The 26,844-nt window shown below is 39.2% G+C and overlaps 5 protein-coding genes and 1 pseudogene across 8 annotated transcripts in view; 5 read left to right on the top strand and 1 right to left on the bottom strand.

Annotated features, from left to right (window-relative positions):
* Positions 1-537: 537 nt before the first annotated feature.
* LOC143899163 (juvenile hormone epoxide hydrolase 1) lies at positions 538-4,398 on the top strand. The gene is made up of 8 exons (XM_077409201.1): positions 538-696; positions 856-964; positions 1,942-2,134; positions 2,616-2,857; positions 2,987-3,102; positions 3,195-3,394; positions 3,641-3,875; positions 3,992-4,398. The coding sequence occupies exons 1-8, from the start codon at positions 575-577 to the stop codon at positions 4,257-4,259; spliced, it is 1,485 nt and encodes a 494-aa protein (XP_077265327.1). The 5' UTR covers positions 538-574; the 3' UTR covers positions 4,260-4,398.
* A 1,565-nt stretch (positions 4,399-5,963) lies between these two features.
* Positions 5,964-15,209, top strand: LOC143899120 (uncharacterized). 4 transcript variants are annotated; one of them, XM_077409125.1, is made up of 2 exons: positions 5,964-6,121; positions 13,841-15,209. In XM_077409125.1, the coding sequence occupies exons 1-2, from the start codon at positions 6,018-6,020 to the stop codon at positions 14,187-14,189; spliced, it is 453 nt and encodes a 150-aa protein (XP_077265251.1). In that variant the 5' UTR covers positions 5,964-6,017; the 3' UTR covers positions 14,190-15,209. The 4 variants fall into 4 exon arrangements, with proteins under 4 accessions (XP_077265251.1, XP_077265249.1, XP_077265261.1 ...); XM_077409123.1 differs by lacking the exon at positions 5,964-6,121 and adding an exon at positions 9,041-9,425; XM_077409135.1 differs by lacking the exon at positions 5,964-6,121 and adding an exon at positions 9,874-10,004.
* Positions 6,115-8,753, top strand: LOC143899168 (uncharacterized; annotated as a pseudogene).
* A 193-nt stretch (positions 15,210-15,402) lies between the features above and the next one.
* Alpha-man-ib (alpha-Mannosidase class I b) lies at positions 15,403-19,070 on the bottom strand. The gene is made up of 11 exons (XM_077408880.1): positions 18,761-19,070; positions 18,496-18,666; positions 18,270-18,423; positions 18,004-18,189; positions 17,770-17,918; positions 17,488-17,676; positions 17,236-17,423; positions 17,030-17,156; positions 16,788-16,952; positions 16,533-16,682; positions 15,403-16,467 (listed from the first exon to the last, which is right to left on the bottom strand). The coding sequence occupies exons 1-11, from the start codon at positions 18,857-18,859 to the stop codon at positions 16,249-16,251; spliced, it is 1,797 nt and encodes a 598-aa protein (XP_077265006.1). The 5' UTR covers positions 18,860-19,070; the 3' UTR covers positions 15,403-16,248.
* Positions 19,071-19,182: 112 nt separating this feature from the next.
* Positions 19,183-20,525, top strand: Cypl (peptidyl-prolyl cis-trans isomerase-like 1 Cypl). Its single transcript, XM_077409117.1, has 5 exons — positions 19,183-19,416; positions 19,487-19,620; positions 19,693-19,782; positions 19,863-19,970; positions 20,094-20,525. Exons 1-5 carry the CDS (start codon positions 19,346-19,348, stop codon positions 20,207-20,209), a joined length of 519 nt encoding a protein of 172 aa, XP_077265243.1. The 5' UTR covers positions 19,183-19,345; the 3' UTR covers positions 20,210-20,525.
* A 4,775-nt stretch (positions 20,526-25,300) lies between these two features.
* LOC143898905 (phosphatase and actin regulator 2) overlaps positions 25,301-26,844 on the top strand; it is a 216,109-nt gene continuing 214,565 nt past the window's right edge. The window contains exon 1 of the mRNA XM_077408775.1: positions 25,301-25,610. Coding sequence (XP_077264901.1) covers positions 25,487-25,610 — 124 coding nt within the window. The 5' untranslated portion in view covers positions 25,301-25,486. The remainder of the gene's footprint in view (positions 25,611-26,844) is intronic.

The following is a 26,844-nucleotide window of genomic DNA, read 5'->3' as shown; positions in this document are numbered from 1 at the left end:
ATTGTAATCTTTTCATTAATATAAAAGTCTTTTAATTTCGTTTTAATAAAAGTAAAATTTATTTGTCGTAGATATTATGTCGTTATAAGCATGCATAAAAAATGCATCCCTAATAAATATATAAATATTTTTTTTTTAAATATGTATTACGGATCTTCATCATCATCATCATCATGTATGCATGATCATCATCAATGCATGTAAGTGAAAGTGTTATATATAAATTACATTTTTTAAATACTACCAAGTAGAGAGAGAGTATCAAGTAGTACCAAGAATAGTAAATTATAATTTAATGATTAATAAAGAAAGAAAAATGTGGAAGTGAGAATTTATACTGCACAAATATTCTTTAAAATTTATTCATAAATTATCAAAGAGATCCTTCTTGAAGCTTGAACTGTAATAAACGACTGAAAAAAGTTATACAAAGATTGACTGGATGTCGATAGAAAGATTCGTATACGTAAAAACTTTAAACAACCAACTTATGTCAGTGGCAAGATATCTGAAGAGATTATGCAGTGTGCACAACAAGATAGCCTACCATTTTCCCCTACCATCTCTGCCAACAATGACTTGCTATTGCAGCGCTATCGTTAGTCGTACGTTCTACGTCGTACGAAGCGGACGCGCGATGTGGAAGACCACGACCGTGATCTTTATTCTTGTCTGTGGTATAGCTATTTTATTCCGGTAAGTTCCATAAATCACATATTAAACCAGAGGCTCTACAGAATAATACGTTTTGACTGGTAAACAACTTTTCTCTTTCTCACATCGGAATTGTAAATAATTAACTAACAATCAATGTAACTCAATCATAAAGATTCAGTGTCATTAATTCATTCGCAGAACCGATCCTATAGATGTACCGGACTTGCCTGAGACATTCTGGGGGCCAGAAAGAAATAAGGGAGCCTCGAAGGAAGTACGACCGTTCGTTATTAAAGTACCGAAGTCGGTAAGTCGTGAAAGAAATATGCCATTTATCTATTATAAGGCAAGTAAATGTGTTTTCAAGGCTGCATTCTATACTTCTACCGATTCGTTATGTAAGGTATTTTTACATTGTAACGAACAAAAAAAGTTTTATCTATTAATAAATAATAATTTCATATTCAGTTAATACATGTTTGCGATCATGTATTTGCATATATTTTGCAATTTTTATTTCATTCAATCACATAACACGATACTGTATTATGATACTATATTAATCGATATTATCATCTCATTAATATCGGAAATCGTAGTTTTTACTAACGAAAATAAATAACTATAATATACATTAATAATCTTTTACGTAAACGTCATAAATAAGGAACATGGCTCATAAACTTATCAAAAATATTTACAACCAATTAAAATAGCAAAGTATCGGACACAGTTTAACTTAAAATGCTAAATTTTGCATAAGTCTGTCATAGGTCTTTTAAAAATACTTGTTGAATATTTCAATATGTGACGAAAAAGATAAAGAAATACAAGAGCCATTGTAAAAAAAAATTTTCATTTTAATACGTCTCCAAAAAAATGTGGAATAAAACAAGCAATTTAGCCATTTTTAATTTGAGCACTGAGAAAAAAAATTTATTAATCCCAAAAAATATTTAGTCCGATATGTTCAACTAATTCAACATTTTAGTTAGTTAACTAAACATTAGTTGAATTAATTAATTCTTGATTAACGAAACTAAATAAATTGTTGAAACAACTAACGATTAGTTAATTAACTAAAATGTTTAGTTGAACGTATCGGACTAAATATTTTTTCGGATTAACAATTTTTTTCTCAGTGAGGGAATCAATCGATTGAGCATGACTGAGAAAATATAATTTTATCGCAATTTGAAAGAATCGCGGTAATAAATCTTTCGTAGAAAAACCAAAGGAGGAACGCGCAAGTATTTTTAACTAAAATGCAATTTCTTGAATAAGGTAATTGACGATCTAAATGAACGAATCACAAAAAGGAGAGAATTCGTGGAACCATTGGAGGATTCTGCGTGGACTTACGGTATCAGTACGACATATTTGAAAGATGTTCTTGCATATTGGAGCACAAAGTATAACTGGACTGAACGAGAAGCATTGCTGAATAAGTATCCCCAATACATAACTAATATACAAGGTAATAAATCTTTTTGTCGTTCAAACGCGATCTTTTGAAAGAGTTTCGTGATTATTTTGCGATAGTTGTAAGACTTGCTCAGAAACAAGTTGCGGCATCGCGCTCACTAAGTATCTCTTTATTTTTCTCTTTTCTCAGCAATCATTGTTTCCCTTCCGTCTGTTATTAGCGGGAAATAAATAAATGTCAGCCCAGATAACCCAACTATGGTGCAACCCGTAAAAGCCCCGTTAGACTATTTCACCTAAACGACAAGCCGGTTTTGTGGCGCGTTAAAAACACTTTGACACGGAAACGAAGAAAACATGTTTTCATTATTTTAATGCCAGAATACAAAAATGCAAATATCGCACGATTAGTTAATCTTTGACTCCACGTTAAAAGAAATAATCGTTCGCCATTTAATATATGTATATGTGCTAAAATGAAATTTTACTTGGAACACAAAGCTAATTGAATAAATTGACATTGATGTCTACAGGTCTGGACATACATTTTTATCATGTGAAACCTAATATCCCACCGGAACGAAAAAACGTAAAGGTTTTTCCATTGTTGATTATTCACGGCTGGCCAGGATCTGTAGTGGAATTCCAAAAGATTATTCCCATGTTAACGACACCGCGTCCTGACAAAGACTTTGTGTTTGAGGTGATCGCACCCTCGCTTCCGGGATACGGATTCTCGCAAGGAGCTGTGCGACCAGGATTAGCCTCGCCGCAGGTAAAGTTTACACAGAATAACTCCTTAATAATCTTATTAAAGTGGCGTTCTATTCACGCGCCTAAGACAACGAAGAAAGCGAAGAAAGAAAAAGAACATGTTAATGCAAAAATTGTTTGTTATTTTCAGATAGCTGTTATATTTAAAAATCTTATGTTGCGTCTCGGTTTTAACAAATTTTACACGCAGGGCGGAGATTGGGGCTCCGCTGTTGTTGGGCATTTATCTAGTCTTTTCCCGGACAAGTACGTATTATTAATGATGATTTGCTTAATGCGATTCAATGCGACTTAAGAGAGTACGTAAGAGCATAAAAACGATGATTATTCTTTTTCAGCATTCTTGGCACTCATACGAACATGTGTATGGTTATGAGCAAGTCCAGTATGATATGGAGATTAATCGGTTCGTTTGTCCCATGGCTCGTTGTCGAGAGCGAATATTCCGATAGAATGTACCCTTTGGGATATCATACGGGTCGACTCCTCGAGGAATCAGGATACATGCATATACAGTCTAGTAAACCAGATACTATAGGTACCTGATTATACATATATATAAAGAAGTTTTTTATGGGAAAAACTTTTAATAGGAATCTCTTTACGTGTTATTAATTTCTTTATCATTGAATTAGATATAATTTTATTAAAAATTGTATTTAAGGTAAAGTCTCTCAGATTAAACCATTATATTATGCCAATATCATTTCTATGTGTATTTAAGATATTTCAGATAAGAGAGCAAGATAAGCTTATCTGTTGAAGAGTTAAAATATTTTTAAAGGTACTGCTGTGGCAGCCTCGCCAGTCGCATTAGCGGGATATATTTTGGAAAAGTTCAGTACATGGACGAATCCTGAGTACAGATTCCGTCCCGATGGCGGTCTTCTCGAGAAATACACGTTAGACGAGCTTTTAGATAATGTCATGCTTTATTGGGTTACCAACTCTTTGACTACAAGTGTACGACTTTATGCCGAGCAATTTAGCAAGGCCCATATGACGAGCAAGATCGACGAGTGCGTTTCTTTTTTTTTATCGCGATTCTATTATAAGAATTTTATATATTTTCTATATTTAAAAGATAATTTTTCTGTGCTTTTTATTTCCAATAACATATATGTCTAATTTCTAGATTGCCTATTGATGTGCCGGTAGCGTGTGCGGCATTCCCTTACGAATTATTCTATCAACCGGAAAGTATCCTTCGCGAGAGATATACTAATCTGATACAGTTTAATCATTTACCGCGCGGAGGTCATTTCGCTGCATTTGAAGAACCAGCTCTTTTAGCGGATGATATCTTCAAGTTTGTGTCCACGGTTGAAGATATTAAGAAGAAAAATAGTGCCAAAAATATGCCAAACGCAGAGAAGAAAATAAAAGAGCCTACAAAAATTTGAAAGAATATTTAAGTGTGCTGAACAATAAGATGCGAAGCAACAAACACTACACTTGATCGGATATAAAAACGATATTGTTGCACTTTTTTCCAGTTTTTTATAACATGGAAGTTCTTTAAATAAAAGAATATTTTTCTAACGCTTTGTTCTTTATTCGATGCTAATTTCCGCGCGATTATATGTTTAAATTTCTATATTTTCAGTCTTTAAATTATCAATTGTTTAAAAAAAACATTTGCTAAAATACAAAACTTTCTATCTCGAAACCAAGACGCGTTTAATTAAGTAAAACTTTTATATCGGTGTATTCAATACGTTGCATGCAGTGATAGATATATGTATATTTTATCGCTGTGTTATAACTGTCTTTGCTTTATGATAAACAGTTACGTTGGCGAGCTCAACGTGTTGATATTAATGACCGTGCAAATATATGTATAGCATGCGATTAAACGCTTTACTAAAATCCGTTTTAGTATTTTTACATTCAGCGTATCACAAATAACATATGACATAGAAACTTGTAATTCTTGATTTAATCTCATCTATCATATATATACCAACATGCTGAATATATTTCACTAAATTGTAGAAAATATTTAATCTTTTCTGGGGATCCTTCTAAAGGATACGATTCGCTATAAATACCCATTCCTTCATATCGTGACTCTTGGAAATTGATGCTTTCCGACCTATTCACAGATGACCGGACGGCTCTCGGCAGGCGGCAAGCAACAAAGGACCCCATAAGAATTCTGTAGAAGGGGCAGCGACAGACCCTCTCCGAGCCCCAAACGTGACGCATGATGCGCGCAAGTGCGACAAAAACGAATTGTATATGTGTTAGATTGTTGTGTGACATTCGCGGGGATCTAGACTTTAATCTCGATCAGTTTATTTTTCGGCGCTACAGATAGTGATAAATATAATCTTGCGCTGAGACAGATTAAGATCTATTTCAGTGACATCAAATTTACATTGCGATTTTGCGTTGCCATATACAGCAAAATAAATATAAAATGTATCTTCGTGTGTGTGTGTCCATAATTTCAAATTAAAGTTAGTTTGATTAGATTCTCTATCTTTTCCTAGTTTGAATACGTGTCTATATTGGAATAGTGAAATAGTTGGAATAATTGAGACATGTTTCACTAATGATTCGAGGCAAATATTTTATTAGCCTATCGGCAAAGAATAGGAAACGCATAGCGCATAGAACGAAGGGTCGAGTCAGAAGAAGAGTGTTATTTGTACAGATAGTTTTAGAAGGGTTTCCGGGCAGCCAGGCAGCAGGCAGGCACAGACGAAAGTCGTCAGTTGTTCGCAGATTGTCGATGAGTGGACTGCTGCGAGAGCTTAGTCGCGCATACTTATATATCATACGTAAGCTTGTTTTTCTGCTCGAACAGTAATTTGTCGTCAGTCAGTATTATTACGTAATTGTAAATCGCGCCGTGCGGTTAAAGGCATCCCGATATTATCGATCATGCATGGGATGAATGGAGATTTCGTTTCTTCCGATCGAAATCGCTCGCCGCAACAATCGGATTAACGAAGTAGCGTTCGTATCGTCTGCGGTTACGTGTAATTTCTTTCTTTGTCCAGCGAGGAACACTCGCGTGTGGGCCGTGCGGCGACAAATTCCAGACGACCGCGTAGGACGATCAGCTTGAAACAAGAGGGAACCGCGTCGACCCGACCACGTGACGGCACAAAGTGCAAGACGCCGGCGCGGTGTAATCATTTCGTTCCGGCGATATGACAGGCGGGAGGATGGGAGCAGAAGGAGACCCAACGACAATAATCGTCTACGCGGATGTTTACACGCAGGGAACCCCGAGCACGTCCGAGCATGAGCTCAGGTGAGTGTGTGAGAGCGTGTTGCGTGCGTGTCTGCTGCGAATAGACAAATGCGTGTGTAGTGTGTAGGAGACAAACATGCGTGATGTTACATTCGTTATGTCGAGGTTACATACGAGCTTCCCGGGTACATATATAGCCTACGCTGTCACTCGCCGAAGGAAAGCGGTAAATGAACTGACCGGCGAAAGACGAAAGACACGACCCCTATTCTGTAACTCTTAACGACAGTGTCGTTATCGTTATGACGTCGTTGCGCAGGTATATTATATGAAAGAAAAAAAAACTGCGCAACGACGATATAACGATACCGATACTGTCGTTAGAGTTACGGAATAGGGCTATAGAAGATGATTAAAAAATGTATTACTGATTAAACCTTGTTTGTCTTCCGTTTCTCTTTAGATAATTGAAATACTCGCTGATTGCAATAATAAAGAAAAAAAATTGAGAACTGTGTGGAAATGATCGAAACGAAAGTTGGAATAAAAATTCGATAAAAATATGATTTTTTGTTGATTTTTCACTGACCGAATCGTTCTTTTACACATACATATGGAAAAGAATTTATAATTTTTTAGCGAGCGTCTGCGAAACTTCACCTCGGTTCCAAAGGTCTAACGGACACAATGCACATGCAAAAGTTTTCTGTTACGGTCTGTTTGACATTCGTGGTACGATTCGCACATGGGCCGGCGCGGCGCGGGCGCCGTGGTGCAACGTGGACGATATCTCGTCCTCGGTGGGCAGCTTCAAATGTGTCCCCGGACAGTGCTATGTGTCTCTGGACACTTTGCGTAACTCGACACGTGCTAACTCGGCGACCAAATGCGCGAATTTTCCGAGAAACTAATGCTTGCGCAGCGCAAATGAATCCTCTCACACGTGCCAAAATGACGCAAGGAAATAAGTTTAGCGCGCGTTAAAATGCAGACTAACGAGTGCATCAGTTGTCAGAATCGCGTAGCTAAACGGCAATGGTGATTCGCCACGCTGAAAGCCGGCGAATTTCTGCACGCGAACGTGTGCGCTAACAAATAGCGGCTATTATAATTTGTATGGGATATATTCTTCGGGAGACGTTGTGGCACAGGAGTTCCAATTTTTTTATCCTCGCACGCATCTCTCGCTTGCTTGAGAACCGGTTTCATATCGACCACGTTTACATGCGCGTCTCAAAAAGGAGGCGCGACGTGAGCCGAGAAAGGAGCGTAAGGTACCTTTCGGCGAAGCGCAAACACTTTATTTGATATTCGGCAGCGAGAGGAGAGGAAACAGAGGAATCCCGGCGCGAAACGAGCCGAACGGATAATCGAGGGTCTGGCTAGTAAAATTGCAACGATTTGTACCTACATTGCAGTGTACTTGATACGTTACGGTATGTGAATCTTCGTAATTGATTTTCGTCGTCCACCGATATCATTTACACGCAATTCCTACGCAATTTCCGCGAGTTCTGAGCTAAATTAAGTTGCGTGAGGTTTTTCATTATGGCAGGATTAAATGCTCGCTATATGTCAACAAAGCGCGTAGATATTTAAAGAGACGATTGTCTGTTGCAAACATAGTTACAAACGAAACCGCAGTGCATCGTGATTTCTTGCTTTAAATAGTTAAAAAGATACGTATGTTTTCGGAGAAGTATGAAAGGTCGTATGATTGTTGTAAGCGGAAAAAAATGAAAATGAAAAGCGAGAAACATTCCATTTGGGAGGCCGAGAGAAAAAGTCTCTTCAAGTAAGTTTGCTTTTAGCATGCATTCGCTCGAATTCGCTTTTAATCGCTTGCTTTTTACAGCGACACTCGTAATACTCATCATAAATTGTAGTTTATCTCATTTTTAACGCAATCAGAGTATTTGGCGATTCGCTGTGTACATCAAGAGATGTTTACGTCAAAAGACTGAAGCGGAGGCAAACTGTTGAGGCAAAACAGATTTTATCCAACGGTTCTATCTAAAGCGACCAGTTCGCCTTGACCGTGACTATAATTATACATGCCAACCTTTTTGTAAAACTGTAAAGGCACAAGTACCTAATCCGAATGTTAGACATTTTTACAAATACTAGTTTAAAAATGCGTTATTCTAAAGTAAAGTTTATCGCGAGTAAAGTTTATAAGTCGCGAGATTTATTCCAGTCCTCGTGTTATTTAAAGACACAGAAATGCTCGCTGAGTAACGAAAATGTCCTTCGCTTAATTTGTACGTTAAAATATGCTCTGTGTCGAAACCGATAATCTACATTGTGGTTCGGACACATCGGTGAGCCATATTGAAAAAATATCCCATTCAATTTCCTTTCGAAACGTTTTATCGATATAAAAATCGCTATCCACATTTAATATTAATAATAAACGTGTTTCACAAGACAAACATTTTCGACCAAGCGAAACGTAAGAACTTGATCGAATCTTTGCTCGTCACGCACGAGATTGAGATCAAGGATGTCATTCGAACGGTGTTGTAAATAAGAGCAATTAAGTAAGTGTGCACACTACTCATCGCTTCATCAGTATAACGTTTCAAATGCTATCATTAGAGATACTAAAAGATACAATGTAATATATATATAACTGTGTATAATACAATTGTATTTTTCTCTAATCTATATATGATATCGTCAATAAAAAGTCAATTAAAGACGCCTGCAGTGATATATTTCTTCGAAATTATCATAATTTATTTACCGTAACGTTAGCAATCTTTCGTTGGGCTATCGCAAAGTTAATTATACAAGCGGTATAATCAACGTGTTAAATCCACGCAAACATCATCGCAAACATTAATCTTCTCCCGTATCCCGTATCCTTCACCGTCCACGTCATACGGCATTACGCACATTCACATTCGCATCGCATGCCTGTACAGTTACTCGTGTATCATGACACACAAAGCTGAATCTTTCTCTGTTTTTAGTCGGTAGTTGTGGCCGCTCGTTGTCGGTATCGCGCGAATTTCCGTGCAGTTTTCACGTGGTTTTTCGATCGGTTCTCGCCTCGGGACTCTCGGGAATAAGATCGCGGAAGGATTATGCATCGTTGCGCGATGGCGGGGTTAAAATCTCGACGTGCGTTAACGAGGCGTGAAGTTAAAGAGACGAATGTTTGTTAGACGCGTAGTGTGATACGACTACGGTGCATTGTGATTTTTGGCTGTGCCTTAGCCGTCAAGCGAAACATGTTCGGTCACGGTAAGTCGCGCGGTCATCATGGCAAAGCGAAGAAAGAGACTAATAGCAAGAAACATCACATTCGCAACTGGATGCACTCGAAGAAAAAGATGAAACATGAGGCTAACCTCTTTCCGTAAGTCCGACTTTTGGTCTATAGCTTTATGTAACAACCTAACAACAATACAACGATCGTTCTCGCGTTTCGCAATACGGATCTCCTTCGTCGAGCTCCAGAAAAAAGATTATTTCTTAAACCTGTATTATTTTGTATACTATTTCGGCCTTCGGGACTTCGATCTTCCACAATGCGGAAAATCAAGGACAGAATTCATGTAACGTCATTCGTCGCGTTTCCATTGTCACGAATCGACGTGAGGACCGTTTTCGTGCGTTCGCGTTTCACAACGACGCTACGCCGATGCTCCGAATTTCAATTCCCGCGGCTGCTCCTCGGGGTCCCTTGTCCTGCGTAACGTGCGCGCGCGTACGTGTCTTCTGCACGAGCACGAGCACGACGGCAAGATCGTTCGGGATGATGCCTCAGCAGCAGTGCAGTTTCGATCGTATCCGTCATCGATCGCGGCGATCGCGACCGTACCAACGGCAACGGTGAAGCAGTGAAGCTTTGTAGTGGCAACGCTCGCATTATCACCAACGGTGTCAGCGGAACGATGCGCTTTAAAAATCCATTGTGGCAGCATGGAAGCTACGAGTAAGTCGAGTCGAGAGGGAAAAGAATGTTCGGTGTGAATGAGTTGTAGGTTAAGATGCCCTTCACTCATCCTGTAATCCTATCACGCGTTCGCCCGGTCGAGCATGGTTGAATTCTTTCGGTAGCTCGCAGGAACGATGGGCTCGCGCCGGCGCGGCGGAGTAAAAACCCGGTACAATCTACAATAAGTCTACCGCCTAATCGTATCGTCTAATCAATTTATTCTGAGGAATGCTCCGTTTTTTGGTGATTTTAAAATACTTTACTTTTTATTTATAGTCACAAAATTTCGATTTTTATATAATTAAACCAAATTAATTAAATGTGTGTTCTGGCCCTGAAAGTCTTTTTAAATTTATGCTAATTTATTTTGCGATAATTAAAAATGTAAATATGTCTCATATTATTTATTTAGACTGTAATTGCGCATATTAAATTACTGTCAAAAAATAAAGATGAAAAATGCCATTTTTATTATAATCAAAGTATTAAAACAATTTAGCAAGTATAGGTGATAAGATAAATGGCTTTGAACAAGGATCAATTAGACTATTAGACCGACAGAATACTGTGACAATTTTCTTCGAATTCCGTGCTTCGATCAATACCGTACAAAGGTTGGTATTTGTAAATACTCCGCGAGAGGAATCGTAAATGTGATCTGGTGGTCGGATTCAATGATTTCAAAACTCCTGTTAGGAACCTACTTCGGAGTCACCTACTTTCTCTCCAATGACTATTTTTTCGTGGTTTCACCGAATTTAACTTTACCAAATATAATGGAATAATTGATACAAATGAGTATAGAAATAAATTGCTTAAGAGCTACAATTTTCAAATTTGTATTCAGCTATTTCTTTTTTTTCTAATAATTTCAATTTTTCTGTTACGTTCAACATTATTTTTAAATGGATCTTTAATGTCAAAAGTTAATAACTAAATTTCATAGAATGAGTTTTTATTAATTTTTTTCTGAGATTCGATCATCTCTGGCATTTTATCGTACGTGCGGAACCTCCATGTCCGGTACGGCACTGCCGTATAACACGTGTAAAGCTCACTCAAGGGTGGGATAATGTTCTCAGGCTCAGGGTTCAGGTCGGACAGTTTCACGACGACCGTTGACGGTGCACGGTTGCAGCACTCGTTTTGCAGTACCGGTATGCGTTTCGTACGGTCAGCGTTTTGATTCAATTTTCGATTACATATGCGGTTTAATGCTCAGTTCCGATCATTTCGATGTGGACAAGTGTTATAATAATTATTAAAAAATATTACACGTGTGCTAGACAGAAAAATGGTCATCTGCGACATCACAGATTTGGAACACGTATGGAATCATGCTGTCATTAATTCATTATTTATTTTTTATTGATTTAATTCATTATCTTACAAGTCAATTAATTTTTATCATTGATAAACTTATCGTCAATTAACTTTTATCGTTGATATTTTAATTATTAGAGAATAAATTGCAAGTCACACAGGAAAAAAGAATAATACAATTTGCGTAGATGATTTGCATAGATTAATCAAAGTTCGCTTGACAAACTTGGAACCCATTGTTAAAAATAATGAAAAACGCGCTTGTGTGTAATATTGTGTTGCGGAATTGATTACCGTGATAGCTATTTGCATTTCGTGAAACGTGCTGCACGCATAGTATAATGTATCGATTCGATATATACGATGTATTCCAAAAGCATTCTAGTTACTACAATTCGTATTTTATTCATGAAAATCCCATTCATTTCCATGTCGAGACTTAATTATACCAGTCTCTTAATTAAATTCACGCGATTTTTGTCAGCGGAGCTGTAATTGTAGGCGCGTCACACACTACTGATTATCACCTTGACTTTGTTCGCAGATTTTTTTTTAAGAGTAAATTCGTATATTAATAAAACGAAGAACGTAATAAAGGAAAAATGGCATTAGAAAATTTTATGAAATATTAACGTTATTCGCTATTGATTATATTATCATGACACTAAACTTTTGATTCTTCTCTAAATGATTATGTAAAAATAGCGATAATTGAAATTCCTGCAGCGTGAAAACGTTTTATCAGCGATGTATGTTAATGCGCTGACAATGAGACATTAATTAAAATATCACGCGATATTTCTTCAAACATTTTTAAAAATACTGAATAATTTATAAATTATTGCTACATAATTTTCAACGTTAGTTTTGTTTGTTTTGTGTGTGATATCGTTTAATTCTTTCATGAATATAATCGTCGCAATTCAAAAAATATTATGCAAAAAACCGCGTTCTTACGTATGCTCCCTCGCCACAGTCTAGTATAAAACCTGGCGCGTAATCGTAATTCCATTGTCATCTGCGCATGAAGAAACGAAGGTTGCGCATTGACATTGCAAAATAGCATTTGTATCGGCGCACGAAATATTTCAGCTGCTTCGTTGCACAGCTGCAGTTTTCTCTCCAAGTTTGACCTAGACGAATACAATTGGTCGGGCGGGTACAGACAGGATCCCCTAATATAGTATCGCTAAAACTTATAGTTTTACGGCGCCACATGGAATTTTCTGTCGCTTTCCCTAAGTCAAAAGACCATTTTCTGTTTAGCCACGTGTACATTCTGCATTTTAAAGGAAACTATAAATATATTCTTTGCGTAATTTATTTTTAAAAGTAGCTAATTGTATTTTTATAAAAAGCGCAATTCGAACGAGTTGTAAGCTCGACATATATTTTACGTCTTTTACACGAAATTAATAATGAAAAAAATTACGCAAACGTGTATTGCTTTTAACGAAATCTTTACTATTCATTTCAAAGAGGATAAAATATTTTTAAAGTAGCTTTGGGTTTTATTTTACAATATTCTCTTTTTCGGGGAAAAAGAGAAAGGATAGATTCGAGGTAAATGTTCTTCAAAAGTAATCAATTACGTTCAGTTATTAATTAGATTTTGATCGACGATACGATATGCAACATAAATCTGGTTGACGTTCATTAGCTTCTATTAGCTGACAGAATTCCAACGGTATTCAGCCCGCTAATGCACTCCACGTGCTCGGGACTTGATCAATTGGGATGTAATCGACGCGAGCGATGTACCAGATGTGACACAGATTACATACGTAATCGTAACAAGTCTTTTATGACGGAAGATTTATACGATGTTTACACAAAAAACGTAGCGTATCAACGAACGTTTATTATTAGACGGTGGAATCGTATGCATATATTTGACAGCCCGGGTGTTCTACAGGAAGAAGAGCTCCTGCAGTTGCTTTATATGTTTAGAACCAGTGAGAATGCGAAAGGCGATTAGATTAGACGAACTAGATAAAAGTTACATCACGCTGACTGCATAGGAGTGTGACAGAAGTATAGTGTTTCAAAGATAAAGACAAAGTGCTGCGATAAAATTACATTTCACGCAACAAAAGTTGGACTTACGAAATATGAAGCAAGTGTCATTTTATTCAACCTTAACCGCGGAGGAAAGGACTCGAACGCACCCATGCAAGAAGACTAGGTGGTAGGTTCTAGGTTCTCTTCCCGAGGATCCCGGAAGTATTAACCGAGAAGAGATGTTCTTTTTATCTATCATTAATAGCCTAAGCGAATCTACATAATAGGCTTATTCAAATAAAACATGTTTTCTAAAAATCTAACATACTAAATGTTCCTAATCGAAAAAAAATATATTTGCGTCTTCGACAGTGGCCCAACTAGTTTTTCCAGAACTTAAGAAAGTTAATTAGTCTTGAATTAATTTTTTCAACTTCAAGAATATTTCTTTCCAGCTCTTAGCAACGTGAATTAGACTACATTGAAAATGTATCCCGTGTTTGTTTCAGCGTGATAATGTCCTCTAGCGAGGACCCGTCATCTCTGGCACAGGCATCGATAGCCACAACAGGTTTCGACGTGCTGGACGATGCAAGATTGGCGAAGATTAATATGACTCCTGTAACGTCACAACCAACGAAACCTGTGGTTTCACCGACCTTGAACAGCGATGCCGATGCGATAGAGGAAGCGGTGCCGATCGTGAAGACGACATTACCTAAACCGGAATTGGAACTGAAAATCGAGAAGAACGGTATCGAGAAGAAGACGAAGCAATCACCTAACGAGCCAAACGACGACTGTTTGATCAATTGTATTTACTATTCACAACAGTGCTGCGATTGCACGATAGTTTGAGATCGTTCAACGTCCTTAGTTAGATAATAAGCCGGAGAAGTAGCGTCTCGCGACTACACCACTCTGATCAATTTTAGGTCTCGAGGCGCCTCTCTTCGACGCAAAATTTAGGATCTGACATTACAATAAGTATTGGGCGCAGTTAGGATATTTTGTGATACACGAGGAGTATAATAGAACAATTCTATGGCGCGCGTAGAAAATTTAGTAAATGTGTACGAATGAATGTGATGCTCGTAATTATATATACACATAATTTTTTATACTATCGCATATTTAATCGAGCATTGACTGTATGATTAAAGGCGCTTGATAAGAAGCACATGGGTAACTAATTAATTTATATTTTAAAGCGTACTTCTCAGTAGAAAAAGTACTTGCGATCTATGCAAATATTCACTGCCATTACGTGGTAAAAATCGCGTTGAGAGACATTGCAAAAGTCAATTATTAGTCCATAAGCATTCCCTCGTAATATGTTGTAGAGCAATTTTTTTATACCGCGGCGTTACATGTCTTCCTAACAAACTGACGTTAACGTTTGTCAATAACGCGCCTTTGACAGTATTAACCGCGACAATCATTTAGACATTTATATTCATAATTTTGTAAATTTACGAGATAAAAAACAGACTTGCAGTCTTATAAAAGGCATAGATGCGTATTCTCCTTTTGGAAACAAAAGTAACATAAATAATATCAAATTTCCGACACACACACATTGATATAAAAATGTTTATTATATAAACGAAGATATATTATTATATGTATAAATGAAAAATAATCCGAGAAGTCTTTTGTTTTCCTTTAATGTGTCAGGGCAACTAAAAGTAGTAGGTAGCAGTATTTCGATAGCGCAGTTGATTAAATCGAAATTCTGTTTTACAATCTTGCGTATTTAATCTATTTCTATTATTCTCCGTAATATGTATATGTTACAATTTCTCAAAATATTATTACACGCGGATAAAATCATTAAAAACACAATTTGTAGATGATTTAAATATTTTTGGCGCAATATTTTTTTATATTTATTCTATAATACCATAATTCTGTTAAAATTGCGATTTAATCATTGCCGCGCCGTTTCAATGGCGTAGGAATCGCAAAGACACCCATAATATTTCATATAAATATTTATATATATATATATATATAAATATAAATATTATATAAATATTTATATTTTGATAATAATCGGAGACTGCAAGCATAGTGTGTAATTTATTCAAATTTATTCATAGATGAGGACTAGATTAGTTTTTGTAATATTACAACGTATGAATTTAATGTAAAGGTAATATTAAATAATATTCATTTTTTAAATGTATCGTGGATACGTATCTTCTAAAAATGACGTTACACACAACTAAAATTGCAAAATTAAAATTTCGAAAAACAGGTAAGTACAATAGGTGCTAAGAGTCTTATTATAAGAAAAAAGTCAACAGTTACATATATTCTCAAATGTGCGGTAATTGACAATTTAAAATCCTAACAGCATCTATTATTGATTCGACATTTTAGGCAGGTTGGATACTTTGGTAGGCGCAGCTAGTGTTGCATACTTGTTTATTATTTGAAATCGTTTTTCGCCAATGATAAAGCAAGTTAATCTGTAGTTACTTGTAATCTTTAGAATCAATTTCCACTTTTCCCCTCTATTGAATTGTTTTCTTCTAAACTAAACTACTAACTTCTTCTTCCACTCTCCTTTATTACTCATAATTGTCACATGTTTAATCGCATGGCAATTTATAAAGTGGAAACGAATGAAACATTTCCATATCACTAGAATAAAAACTAAAGAGAAATTTTAGAGAGAATATTCGGTTTCCATGATTTCAGAACAGCAGAAATTGACTATTGTTTGACTTCATAAATTAATGACTTCTTTTAGGAAAGAATCCCACAATTAATGTAAGAAATGCGAGAGCTCGGGAAGTTTCATTAGAGAAAGATTACGATAATTAGGATAATTGGGCATTTAAAAATAATTTTACGAAATAAGTGCGAAAAATTCAGAACTCGCTGTATACACAATTTTGTTTCTACCGCGTTACGATTCGTATATAGGTAACGGGTGACCCTCCGAATTGAATACCCACCTATCCAAATCTATCAATTGTCTAGTATCATCAAATAACAAATACAAATATTTCAAAGTTTCGGCGAACCAGAAACTTTCCGTCATATCTTGCTGGCGAGTGTGTTGAATGCTCCGGACGTTACCGATACTTGTGTAGCCAGCTTCGACTTTGGTATAATTCTCGAAAGCCTGCCGAGACGCGTTACGTTAGTTACGTTGCACAATGAAATTCGGGGGAGAAGAATAACACTCACCTGAAATATTTGCCAACCCCAATCTTGATACGTTTTATTCCCCGTAAAATACCACATGTAAAATAGACTCTCAATTAACTCGGGCCTCAATAAGTTATGAGCATCGTTCGTTTTTACATACATATCCATTTGATTTTCACCCTCCATTTTCTACAGAACCATAAAACGGTAATTATGAATTTTTGACGTTGTCACCGTCGATCATTAAATCGATCTTTCGTTCTATTCGAGTTGAGATTAATTTTTCGAACTTACTTGTATATTAAAATATGTGATTTCAGGTGCGAGAAACGTTGGCTGGATCGCATACGTTTGATAACAAGTCCTAACAAGTTCTTCCGCAAGAGCATTATGCTCCGGCGGCAATCCATGATGCACACCTAACGCTAAAGTACCTCCTAAGTAGCACGTGAGATGATCCTACAATATAAATTTGCACATTTCCAAACTTGTGCAACATACTGGTTTTAAACTACTTTCATATTTAAACTATTTACCATTTTCGGTTTAATTTCTTTATTCGCGCCGACCAATTCGGCGATGAATAGATATCTATTGACCGCAGTACGTTTAACGAGATGCTTTTGCGTGCCGGCAATGCCTGACAAGTAATCGTCGCGTAGGCTAAAAATGATACAGACCTCTTTAAAGACTTATTCCATACGATTATAGTTTCAGATTATAACTTCAGAAATATACTAACTAGTCTACGGTTTTTCCAGTTTGCAACCACTGTTTCAATAAGTATTCGTAGTAACTATCACCGCGAGCTCCTAACGTAATCGTAGCGTACTCCCGAAACTGGCCGGTATTAGCATTAATAAAAATCGGGACTAAACCATCATGCTTGTCTAACTTATGTACATGGTCGGAAACTCTTGCCGCTGCGGTCTGAAAAGATCACGTATTAGATATCCGCTATAAACTGCCTGAAAAGTTCCGATTCTAAAATTACCTCAAATTTAAGTTGCCCCGTACTACGACTAAGATCACGAAACTCTAATTGAATGGAAGTAACTTCACTCGTGCTACTGTCGGGACCCCATTTGGGACTGTGCGCACTTCTAGTGCCGAGATTCACATCGGAATATGGAACACCCGATCTGGTAGAAAATGCTGGCATCATGCGATCACCTAAATCCATCTTGGATGTCGTGGATAAATTGGTAAATTAATATTTACGTTTGAACTTTTCGGGACTGACCAAAACTGAAATTGTGTCTGACCCAATACTTACAGCCTTATTTAAAAAGAGTATATCACCCGAGAGATGATACGCTGCTAGTAAACCACCTAATACCCTAATTGTAACTTCAAATAAATTAACATCTCTATTCATCGTAAACACTAAATTCTCTTCCACCCATTTCCTTGCTCTTGCATATTCTGAAACATTACGTAAGAAAATCCTTTCTTGTTTTTTTTTTGCTAATGAATATCAGATATTTTAAAGTTGAACTCGTATACACACCGTCATATAATCCCATTATATATATAGTATCCAATGAATCAACTATAGTAAGGCCTAAGCCAAACCATTCGTGATATCTCTTTGATATCGGTTTAACATTGTCGTGACCCCATGCATATTTCCTATACCCATTCCAGGAATGCTTAAATGCGGCTACAACAGCTTCTTGTCTACTATTTTGCGGACCTAAAAGTCCCAAGTGTTAAATTTATGCTTATCGTTGCAATCTAATCTAATTATCTATTATTTCACGAGTTGTAATCTACCACTAAATTTCAGGATGTTTGGCTTTGGCTGTGGCGGTTCGCCAATTTGATCGTCGTCAACTTGATTAATTTCCGGTTGAAACTCGGGCTCTTCAATTACTTCACCAGGTCCAGCACCCTGTTCCTCATTATCTACAACAACTTCATCTACTGCCTGCGAAATAAAAGGGGATTTGATATTGTCGCGTACACAGATTCAAGAGACGAGATGAGCGCTGTTGCGTACCTTCTCATACTTGGCAGTTTCTCGTACAACTTCTATATTACTATAGTCTACCTCATTGTCAGAGGTACCAGCTTTGGTTTCGCTAGGCAGGAGATAAAATATTACAAGTAAAACTGTGAATATTGCGAAGTATAGGATATTTCTTTGGAACCTGGACAACTGGTTCCATTGCTGAAAGAGAGACGAGTAGCCGAAAGATAAGTCAGTCGCGTAGATTCGAAAAAAAGAATACGTTTGCGATATTTTTCGTCAAAAATATACGTACCCTCCATAAACTGCGCGAAGTGCCCCGTGCAAACGACCCGCTATCATGTATATTTAAACTAACGTAATCCGAATTACCCGAGTCTCTTGGCGAGAACATATTTTCGGACAGGTTAACTTGTTCCGGCACGCGTGGAAACTAGTCGTGTCGCCAGAACACTTAACGTACGACACTGCGATGAATCAGCCCAACATGCGAAGGTCCTCATTTATATGATTCGCCCAAGTATACATTCAACACGTTTTTACATTTTCATTAAATTCATATTATTGTTGCTTCGTTATCGTGTATTTTGCACACGAAGCAGATGGCGTTCTCACCTCTCACCACTCCACTTCACGGTCTCAGGTCTCACGTATGTACATACACGTGTGTACTCCAGTCGCGTATATGTGTGTTAGTAGATTTTCTAACCTAACGCGTCGGTCGTGTGTCGCGTGTCGCGTGTCGCACATTTGAGATTTGAGCGATTGCCGGTTTCGTACAAAGAGTTGTTACGAAATAAACGGAAGAATAAACGTGACAAGCGTCTGACAGTTCGCTGTTTAACCGGTCATAACAAAAGGACTAAAAATACAGGCCACAATGTGCCTCGCCAATATATCCGGCGTGCCGGATAAACATTGGCAGCCCCCTTTCGTTGTGTTTGAGACCACGTAAGTGCATCGCGTGTTTCCTAACTTAAAACTCACTCCCCATGCAACGCTAATCGATTCTAATTCTCAGGATGGGTGAAATAACCTTCGAGTTGTACTGGAAACATGCTCCTATCACGTGCAGAAATTTCGCCGAGCTCACGCGACGTGGGTATTACAATGGCACCAAGTTTCACAGGATCATCCGCGACTTTATGATTCAAGGTAACGCAGTAGATGCTCGTAACGCAAGAGAAGTTTGACAAAATATCTCATTCCTAACGGTTTCATTCTTAGCTGGAGATCCTACTGGGACAGGGAAAGGTGGGATGTCTATATACGGTGAATGTTTCGACGACGAGATACACGACGATTTAAAACACACAGGTAATTTTGTGATAAACGATTAATAATAAACGTTGCTTCAATGCAAGCATTTCAGTTACGTGATATTGAAATTTATACAGGCGCTGGAATATTATCAATGGCAAATTCTGGGCCAGATACAAACGGATCGCAGTTCTTCATAACGCTCGGACCTACTCAGTGGCTCGATGGAAAACATACCATATTTGGTAAGTTGCAGCAAACTAGCTGCGCCTATTTATAATGTAACTGTTGTAACTGTTTATCACATATGTAATTACATATGTAAATACATATAATATATATTTTCATCCTTCCTCTTTATTTAACAGGCAGAGTTTATACCGGCATGACAATAGTGAAAAGAATTGGACTAGTCGAGACGGATAAGAATGATCGACCAGTGGACGACGTTAAAATAGTGAAAGGATCCGTGAAGAACGCGTGACTTCCCGAAGGAAATCTCTCATAAGTCACAAATCATAATTTTTTACATTTTGAAACAAAAGCTATATATCTTTGTGTATATATATATATATATATATATATATATATATATACACACACACACACGTCTTTATTTTCCTCTTTTATATAATTTGTCACGATTGATAAAGATTCTTATTTATTGCAACTTGCAATCTCCGACGTGTTCTATCATTAATAATGTATACTTAAATAATTAATATTTTAAAAGTAATTTATATCAAGTACTCTCGACATGTATTATTTCGCGTATTAATATAGCAATCGTGTTTCCCATATTTCGTGCGTCTATTTGAACTTGTAGCTGATCCAGACAGATTACCTTTAATCATTTCCTAGGTTTTAATTATTTAAATCGGTCGCTCGATATCCGACTGAAGTTTTTAATTGGGAAATTGGGAAAAAAAAACAATCAATACCCGACGCGAAGCAGTTACGGCGACGCCATCTATCGCATCCCGAGTTTGCGAGACGAATCGACGCGAAGAGGTTACAATGCCGCCATCTGCAGCCGCTAACAACGGCTTCGTCGATAATACCGAATACGTAATAAACAGCACACTTACCGTTGCGGCGACGACCCTGCATCGGCTGCGTCGACGTCCTAGCTTACTGCTCCGATCGATGCGTCCAGCGTCGCTACAATCGTTTACTTCCATCACTTGCTCCGGGTTCCCTTGTCGAGACGTCGAGACGTCGAGCTCGAGGGGAAGGATCTAGCGAAGTATCCGGTCGTTGCGCAACACTTGACAATCTATTGTATAACAAATGCACTGTATTATACGTCATATTATACACCGCATTACGCATATCACCACCTTACCTTACGTTTTCATCCTGTACGCGGCACGCGCATATTTTACTCCCCGCACTTTACAACGACTCGCGCGCGAAGTCCACTCTCAGGGAAATACGGAGCGAATCGAATCGGAATTACGGTCGCCCGATCGCGGTTACGACGACGCGCGACGGGACGTATACGGCGGTACGGATCGGGATAATCGCGATGTTTAATACGCGCGACGCCGACGCGCGACACCCGCACTGCACTAGTCTCGGCCCGGTCGCGCGCGCGAAATCTATTCGCGGCGGTTTGAAAGCGCCACAAGTACGAAGGTGGCCTAATTAGGAACCTGTTCCTGCTCCGTAACAGATTGCGATTGATAATGCAATTGCAGACGGGAGACGCCGACGGGAGCTGCTGTAAGGAGTCAATGGCGGTTAAAGAGGATTAATGGCGACTAATGGTCGCGATTGCGATCCTCTAGCTGATATAATAACGAATGAATGACGCTTTGTATACGGCGTTCCCGATGACAATTGGCTCATCGCGATGCTCATTTTCGGCCCGTTAAGAGCGTAAAACTCGGCGAGTTCGACTCCGAACTGTCGTAACGCCGAACGCGGCGGATTCGCGATATCGCGTTACTTCTTACCTCGGCCGGGCTGCTCCTGAGCTCCCGACGCTCCCGACTTCGCACGATATACGCGTTGCTCCCCGCGGTTACTCCGGCGCTACGAACGAGCTCGCGAACGCGCGACGTTACCCTCGGCACTCCCGACGATAGCTCGCGCACGATCCTCGCCCTCGGCGAGCCGAAATTGCCAAAAATACGGTACGACTTTCCGAACCCGAAGTGCCGCGTCTCGCGACCACTCGCGACTCGCGGCTCGCGGCTCGCGGCGCGTTCCGTTGACTGCACGGATTTGAAATGCTTGCGATTCTCGGGTGACGATGCGGCGAGCCAACCAGGTGGCGACTTTCGAAATATCGCCCAATTATGTGACGAGTCTATACCTATAGATCTACGTAGCGAGCCTACTTTCCAATAAAATGCAAAATGTACACAAAATGGCTCCCCGTACGATGACCGTTGCAGCCGGATTTTTACGTTAAGAGAAAATTCTTGAAAGAATTAGGCATTTCTAGGGTATTTCCAGTACGCTTCGGGAGAAAGCTTCTTTTGCGATCTGAATGATATATAACTGATCGCGACTTGAAATGCAGAAAATGATAGAGTATACGATATGGTTAATTATCGCGGCGTGGGCAATTAACGCAATATTTGACGCAAGAAACTGCATTCGATAATCTTGATACGTCGCGTACGATATTTTGGCGAGTAAACGATATAGAACACAATGAAATGACTCTGAATTGCCGTAATATAATTAATTTGCACGATATTTTATACACGGTTGCTCTCGATGAGCATCTTCGCGAGATATTCCCTTTCTAAACTATTTACGTATATGAGATGCGACATTAAATTCAGAATTCCTGACGATAAATCATGCGCGAGATCCACGTACATTTTGGTGAGTCGAAATAGTAGAAAGTAATACGAAATCACTTCCCAAATGTGAATTATGAAAGACGATTTTGCATGTGACTGATATTTGAGTAGGATATGCGTAAGCCCCTTGCACAATGCCAGGCAACAGGGAATAGAAATCAGAAATCATGTATAAATGCAGAATAAACAGTGACACATGCAATAGACACAGAGTTTCCGTCACGTTGGAAATTATGTGCCTATTGCCTATTGCCAACCAATCATAGCATTCGAATTTTTTAGGTTGTACGTAACGATTTTGTGGTTATTTCCTGTTCCTATTGCCTGTTGCCTGGCATTGTGCAAGGGGCTTACGTGTCCGAGATGTTGAAATAATCTTGATTCTCTAACGAGAAACGTATGCGCAAACTCTGCTCTAACGGAAAGGCTGCAACGTGATTGGCTGTCGCACAGTTTTTAGCCAACAAGCTTGCAGCTTTTCCGTTAGAGCAGAGATTACGCATACGTTTGTCGTCGAGAATCGGGCCCCACAGATTATCATCGATAATACACCATATTTAGCTTTTGTACGTTACTTATACAAACGTAACATGATGGCATATCGATGACGAAAACCGAAAAGACAATCTGCGTTGAAGACTGTTTGGTCTTTGCTGCCAAAATGTCGCATGTCACGTTTGCAAGCTCTGTGCCAGCACGATATACGATATATCCGAAAAGCGTGCTATATATAACGTAGGAAATATGCAATAATACGAGAAACAATTGATTTACTGTATCGAAACCTTCGATACACTTTGATTATATTTGGTTTTTAAATCAAATAGCGTTGCGAACTTGTTTAATTTCTGCCTTATTATATTTCGCAGGTTTTATTATGTTTTTGTTCACTCTCATTTGACGAAATTGTCATACGTTCGTACCATCGACGTGATACATCGCGTCTAGGCTCAACACGACGGTCCTCCGTTATTTTCTCGCGCCATTCTCTATTATTTCAAGCGATATTCACTCAGCAATTGCTATATAATTGCTTCTATATCTATTAATAGCTTAAAGTCGCAATAATTAATAATAAATTCACGAACATGACGAAACGAGCGAGTTCTGTTATATAAGTCCGGTTCTACAATCAGTCGTAGATGATAGTCGCTGATGTCGGAACGCAGCCGATGGTCCAATAATGCTAGGTCTACAATGCGAGTCGCAAAGTCGTGAGTTGTAAGAATTGACCACGCACAGTCGATTATTCTCCTCAAATTCGATTGTGCGTGGTCAATTCTTACGACTCACGACTTTACGACTCGCATTGTAGACCTCGCATAAGAGAATTTCTTTTTCGAAAAAGAAATTTGACACGCGACTGCGACATACGACTAATTGTACATACCGGCCTAAGGGCTCGGACACACACTTTTTCGTAACACGAACAGTAAAGTTTCGACCAATCGCGCTGCTCGATTCGGGAATTTAACGTACGGCCGTACGTTCCCGATTCAAGCAACGCGATTGGTCGAAACTTTACTGTGTCCGGGCCCTATAATCGACGAAACGAATATAAACGACAATCCCGGCTATCGCATATTTCTCGCGTTGTTGCATTACGCGTTATCGCTTATTTCTCGTATTATTGCACATTTTTTGCGTTTTTTTTTGCAATGTATATTTGTCGCACGTCATTTTGCATAAATAGCATTCCATTAACTCATTGACATCGATTAATTTATCGAAGAGTAATCGTACGAGTATAACATTACGATCGCATGGCATGGAGTTTACTTGGCAAAACTGTCGTTTTACGAGACGTCATGAAAATTATGTACTATTTTCGCGATATGATGCGTGATCATGAAATATATAGCATGATGTGACGTAATATATGACGTAAAATAGCGTGATGTATCGCGCGCAGTTTGGGGTATCGTAAAGATTCCCAAGTGAAGTTGCATCTAATATCCTCAAATTATTAAAATCTGCTATTGTTCGGTCTGCTTGCAGACTTCTAACGATTTTCTTTTTCATAGCGATCGACTGTAAATGACAATTCATACGTATATTTGATTCATTATCGTGCGATAATGCATGCTCGAAATTTTCAAATGCGCTTCTAGAAGGAACGGCATCGCGTCGTCAATCCGCGGCATCCGCGCAATCCGCGCCAACTTCGTGGCAGTTCGCGCGGTCGAAACGAAACTTGTACGTGTCTCTCGACGCTCCGCCTTCGTCGGCATCTTTCTACCGGTCAAGGTGAGTTTTGCGTGCAAATAAGTATCGGAAGCGCCGGATTGAGTGACGGCGATCATTTTGATGTGTAAAGCAGCTCGCGGGAACGCGACTCGATACGCATTTCGATACTCGTAACCGGCGTCTATCGCATCGCGTCGGGAACGCCAAACGGCAACGGCGTAAAAATGGCGGAAGCGGGCGCTCGGAAATTCGACAGCTTACATTACGCTACCCGTGCCAGAATAATTTCGTGCGCGACTAATCTGTGATCGCGCGATATATGTCGGTACGTCGGCGCGTCGGGGCCGTCGGAATCGAATTCGTCGTCGCGGGTCGCGGCTCCGTCATATTCGATCGTAATCGGTACGCGGGAACGCGGGGCCGGCAGCAGGGCATCGCCCGCGACGCCCGCGCCGTTCGCGTTCGAATATATCTCCGCGAGATGTCGAACGGACGCGGAGCCGGCTGCCGGAGCAGCCGGAGTAGTAGCCGGACGCTGCCGCCATCTCGCGTGACGTCGGCGTGTCACCAGTATCGCGGGCCTGGCGGGGCGCCTGGCCGTGCGTGCAAGTTTCGAAAAAGAGGCCCGAGTTCTCGAATGCGCGGCGAGCCGACGAGGTAAGTGGCCGCCGCGTCGCGTTGCGCCGCGCCGTGCCGTGTGCCTCGTGTCCCGTACCGTGCGGATTTGACAACGGCGCGCGGGAGTTAACCTGAAAATGGCCGAAACGCGCGACTCCGCGGTAGTGGCGGACACGGTGACCGGTGCCGCGTCCGGGCAACAGCCGCCGACCATCCCGGAATCGGGGGCCCCGAGGGACGAGGACCCGTCCGGCCGCCCTGGTACGTAGGACCGCTCTCAAAACGGCGCCCCGCGCGCGCGCGCTCCAGTTTTCGCCGAGCCGTTTCATTTAAATACGAATGCGTCGAGCGTATGGCCATGCAACAAGTGGCACGAAGGCGAAGGAGCGCTCTTGCATGCCGGACAGGTGTGTAGCGAGATGCCGCGACTCCCCGGGAGCGCGTTTTCTCGCGTCTCGAAAGCTTCGGTCGAAGTTAAGCAGAATGCTAAAATATGCTAAAATATTTTCATGGAGTCAGATTTGACATTTAGACAGAGTTACGACAATGTAGTTTTATACTTTGTTAATCGAAGGCCCCCCTGAGCAGTTCGATATGTCACTTATGTAAATAGTTATGCAAACAGGCAGTATATCATTATGTAAAGAGGAGGATGTAGGATTTTGATTCTCAATATGATTTTTTTTTATTATTATTTCTTAAAAAGAAAGAAGTTATTTTTGTAATTGTAATCTTCAATCGTTAATTATAAATCATAATAAGTTTGGATTTATTAAATACTGACACTAAATTTAATTTCAAATACATGCGGAAGCAGAAATAATATTCCATGCGGCAATATCTCAAATTTGTCCTGTAATATTTTACATGGTTCGCGCTCAAGAACGATAAAACGTGATGTGACGAGTCGTGTTATGACGAGTACTTGGCGACGCGGACGTAGGGATCATTAAAACAGCTGATTTAATCCACTATTTTACGCATTTAGAAATATCAACCTTAATTTAATTTTTTCAATTCTGTAAAAGTCATTTCTCGGGGAAAGCGGATGTTGGCACAGATTGCTCTCAAATAAGTGCAAATGAACGGCGCGTTTAGAAGGTGCAAACAACTTTCGACTGAACTTTCGACTTGCGATTTTATCCAGTTTTTATTTAACATGTGTTAAACGAGATACAGTCGATATAATTACTACGGTAGAATGTTTACTTGCAACATATACGATTATTGAGCAACATTTGGTCGTGCGTTTTAATACATTTTCGGTTTTGAAAAAGCTATGAGTTGGTTGTCCAGCGATATCTTCCCGATAGATAAATTCTTAGTAAATATATTGAATAGCCAGTCGATTGAAGAGTCCATCTGAGTCAGCTTGTGACTTTATCGGTGCACGCAACGATTGATCGTAATAGATAAATATTTCAGATTTATATACATATATCTTGAAAGATATTACCTGATGCACCTTTTCTCAGAAAGTTTATGCTACGTCTGT

Source organism: Temnothorax americanus, unplaced genomic scaffold (genome assembly GCF_048541705.1).
Source record: "Temnothorax americanus isolate GAGA-0224 unplaced genomic scaffold, ASM4854170v1 Scaffold10, whole genome shotgun sequence".
NCBI lineage: Eukaryota > Metazoa > Arthropoda > Insecta > Hymenoptera > Formicidae > Temnothorax > Temnothorax americanus.
The sequence above is the reverse complement of the archived record's forward strand: the minus strand, read 5'-3'. Positions and strand labels throughout refer to the sequence as shown.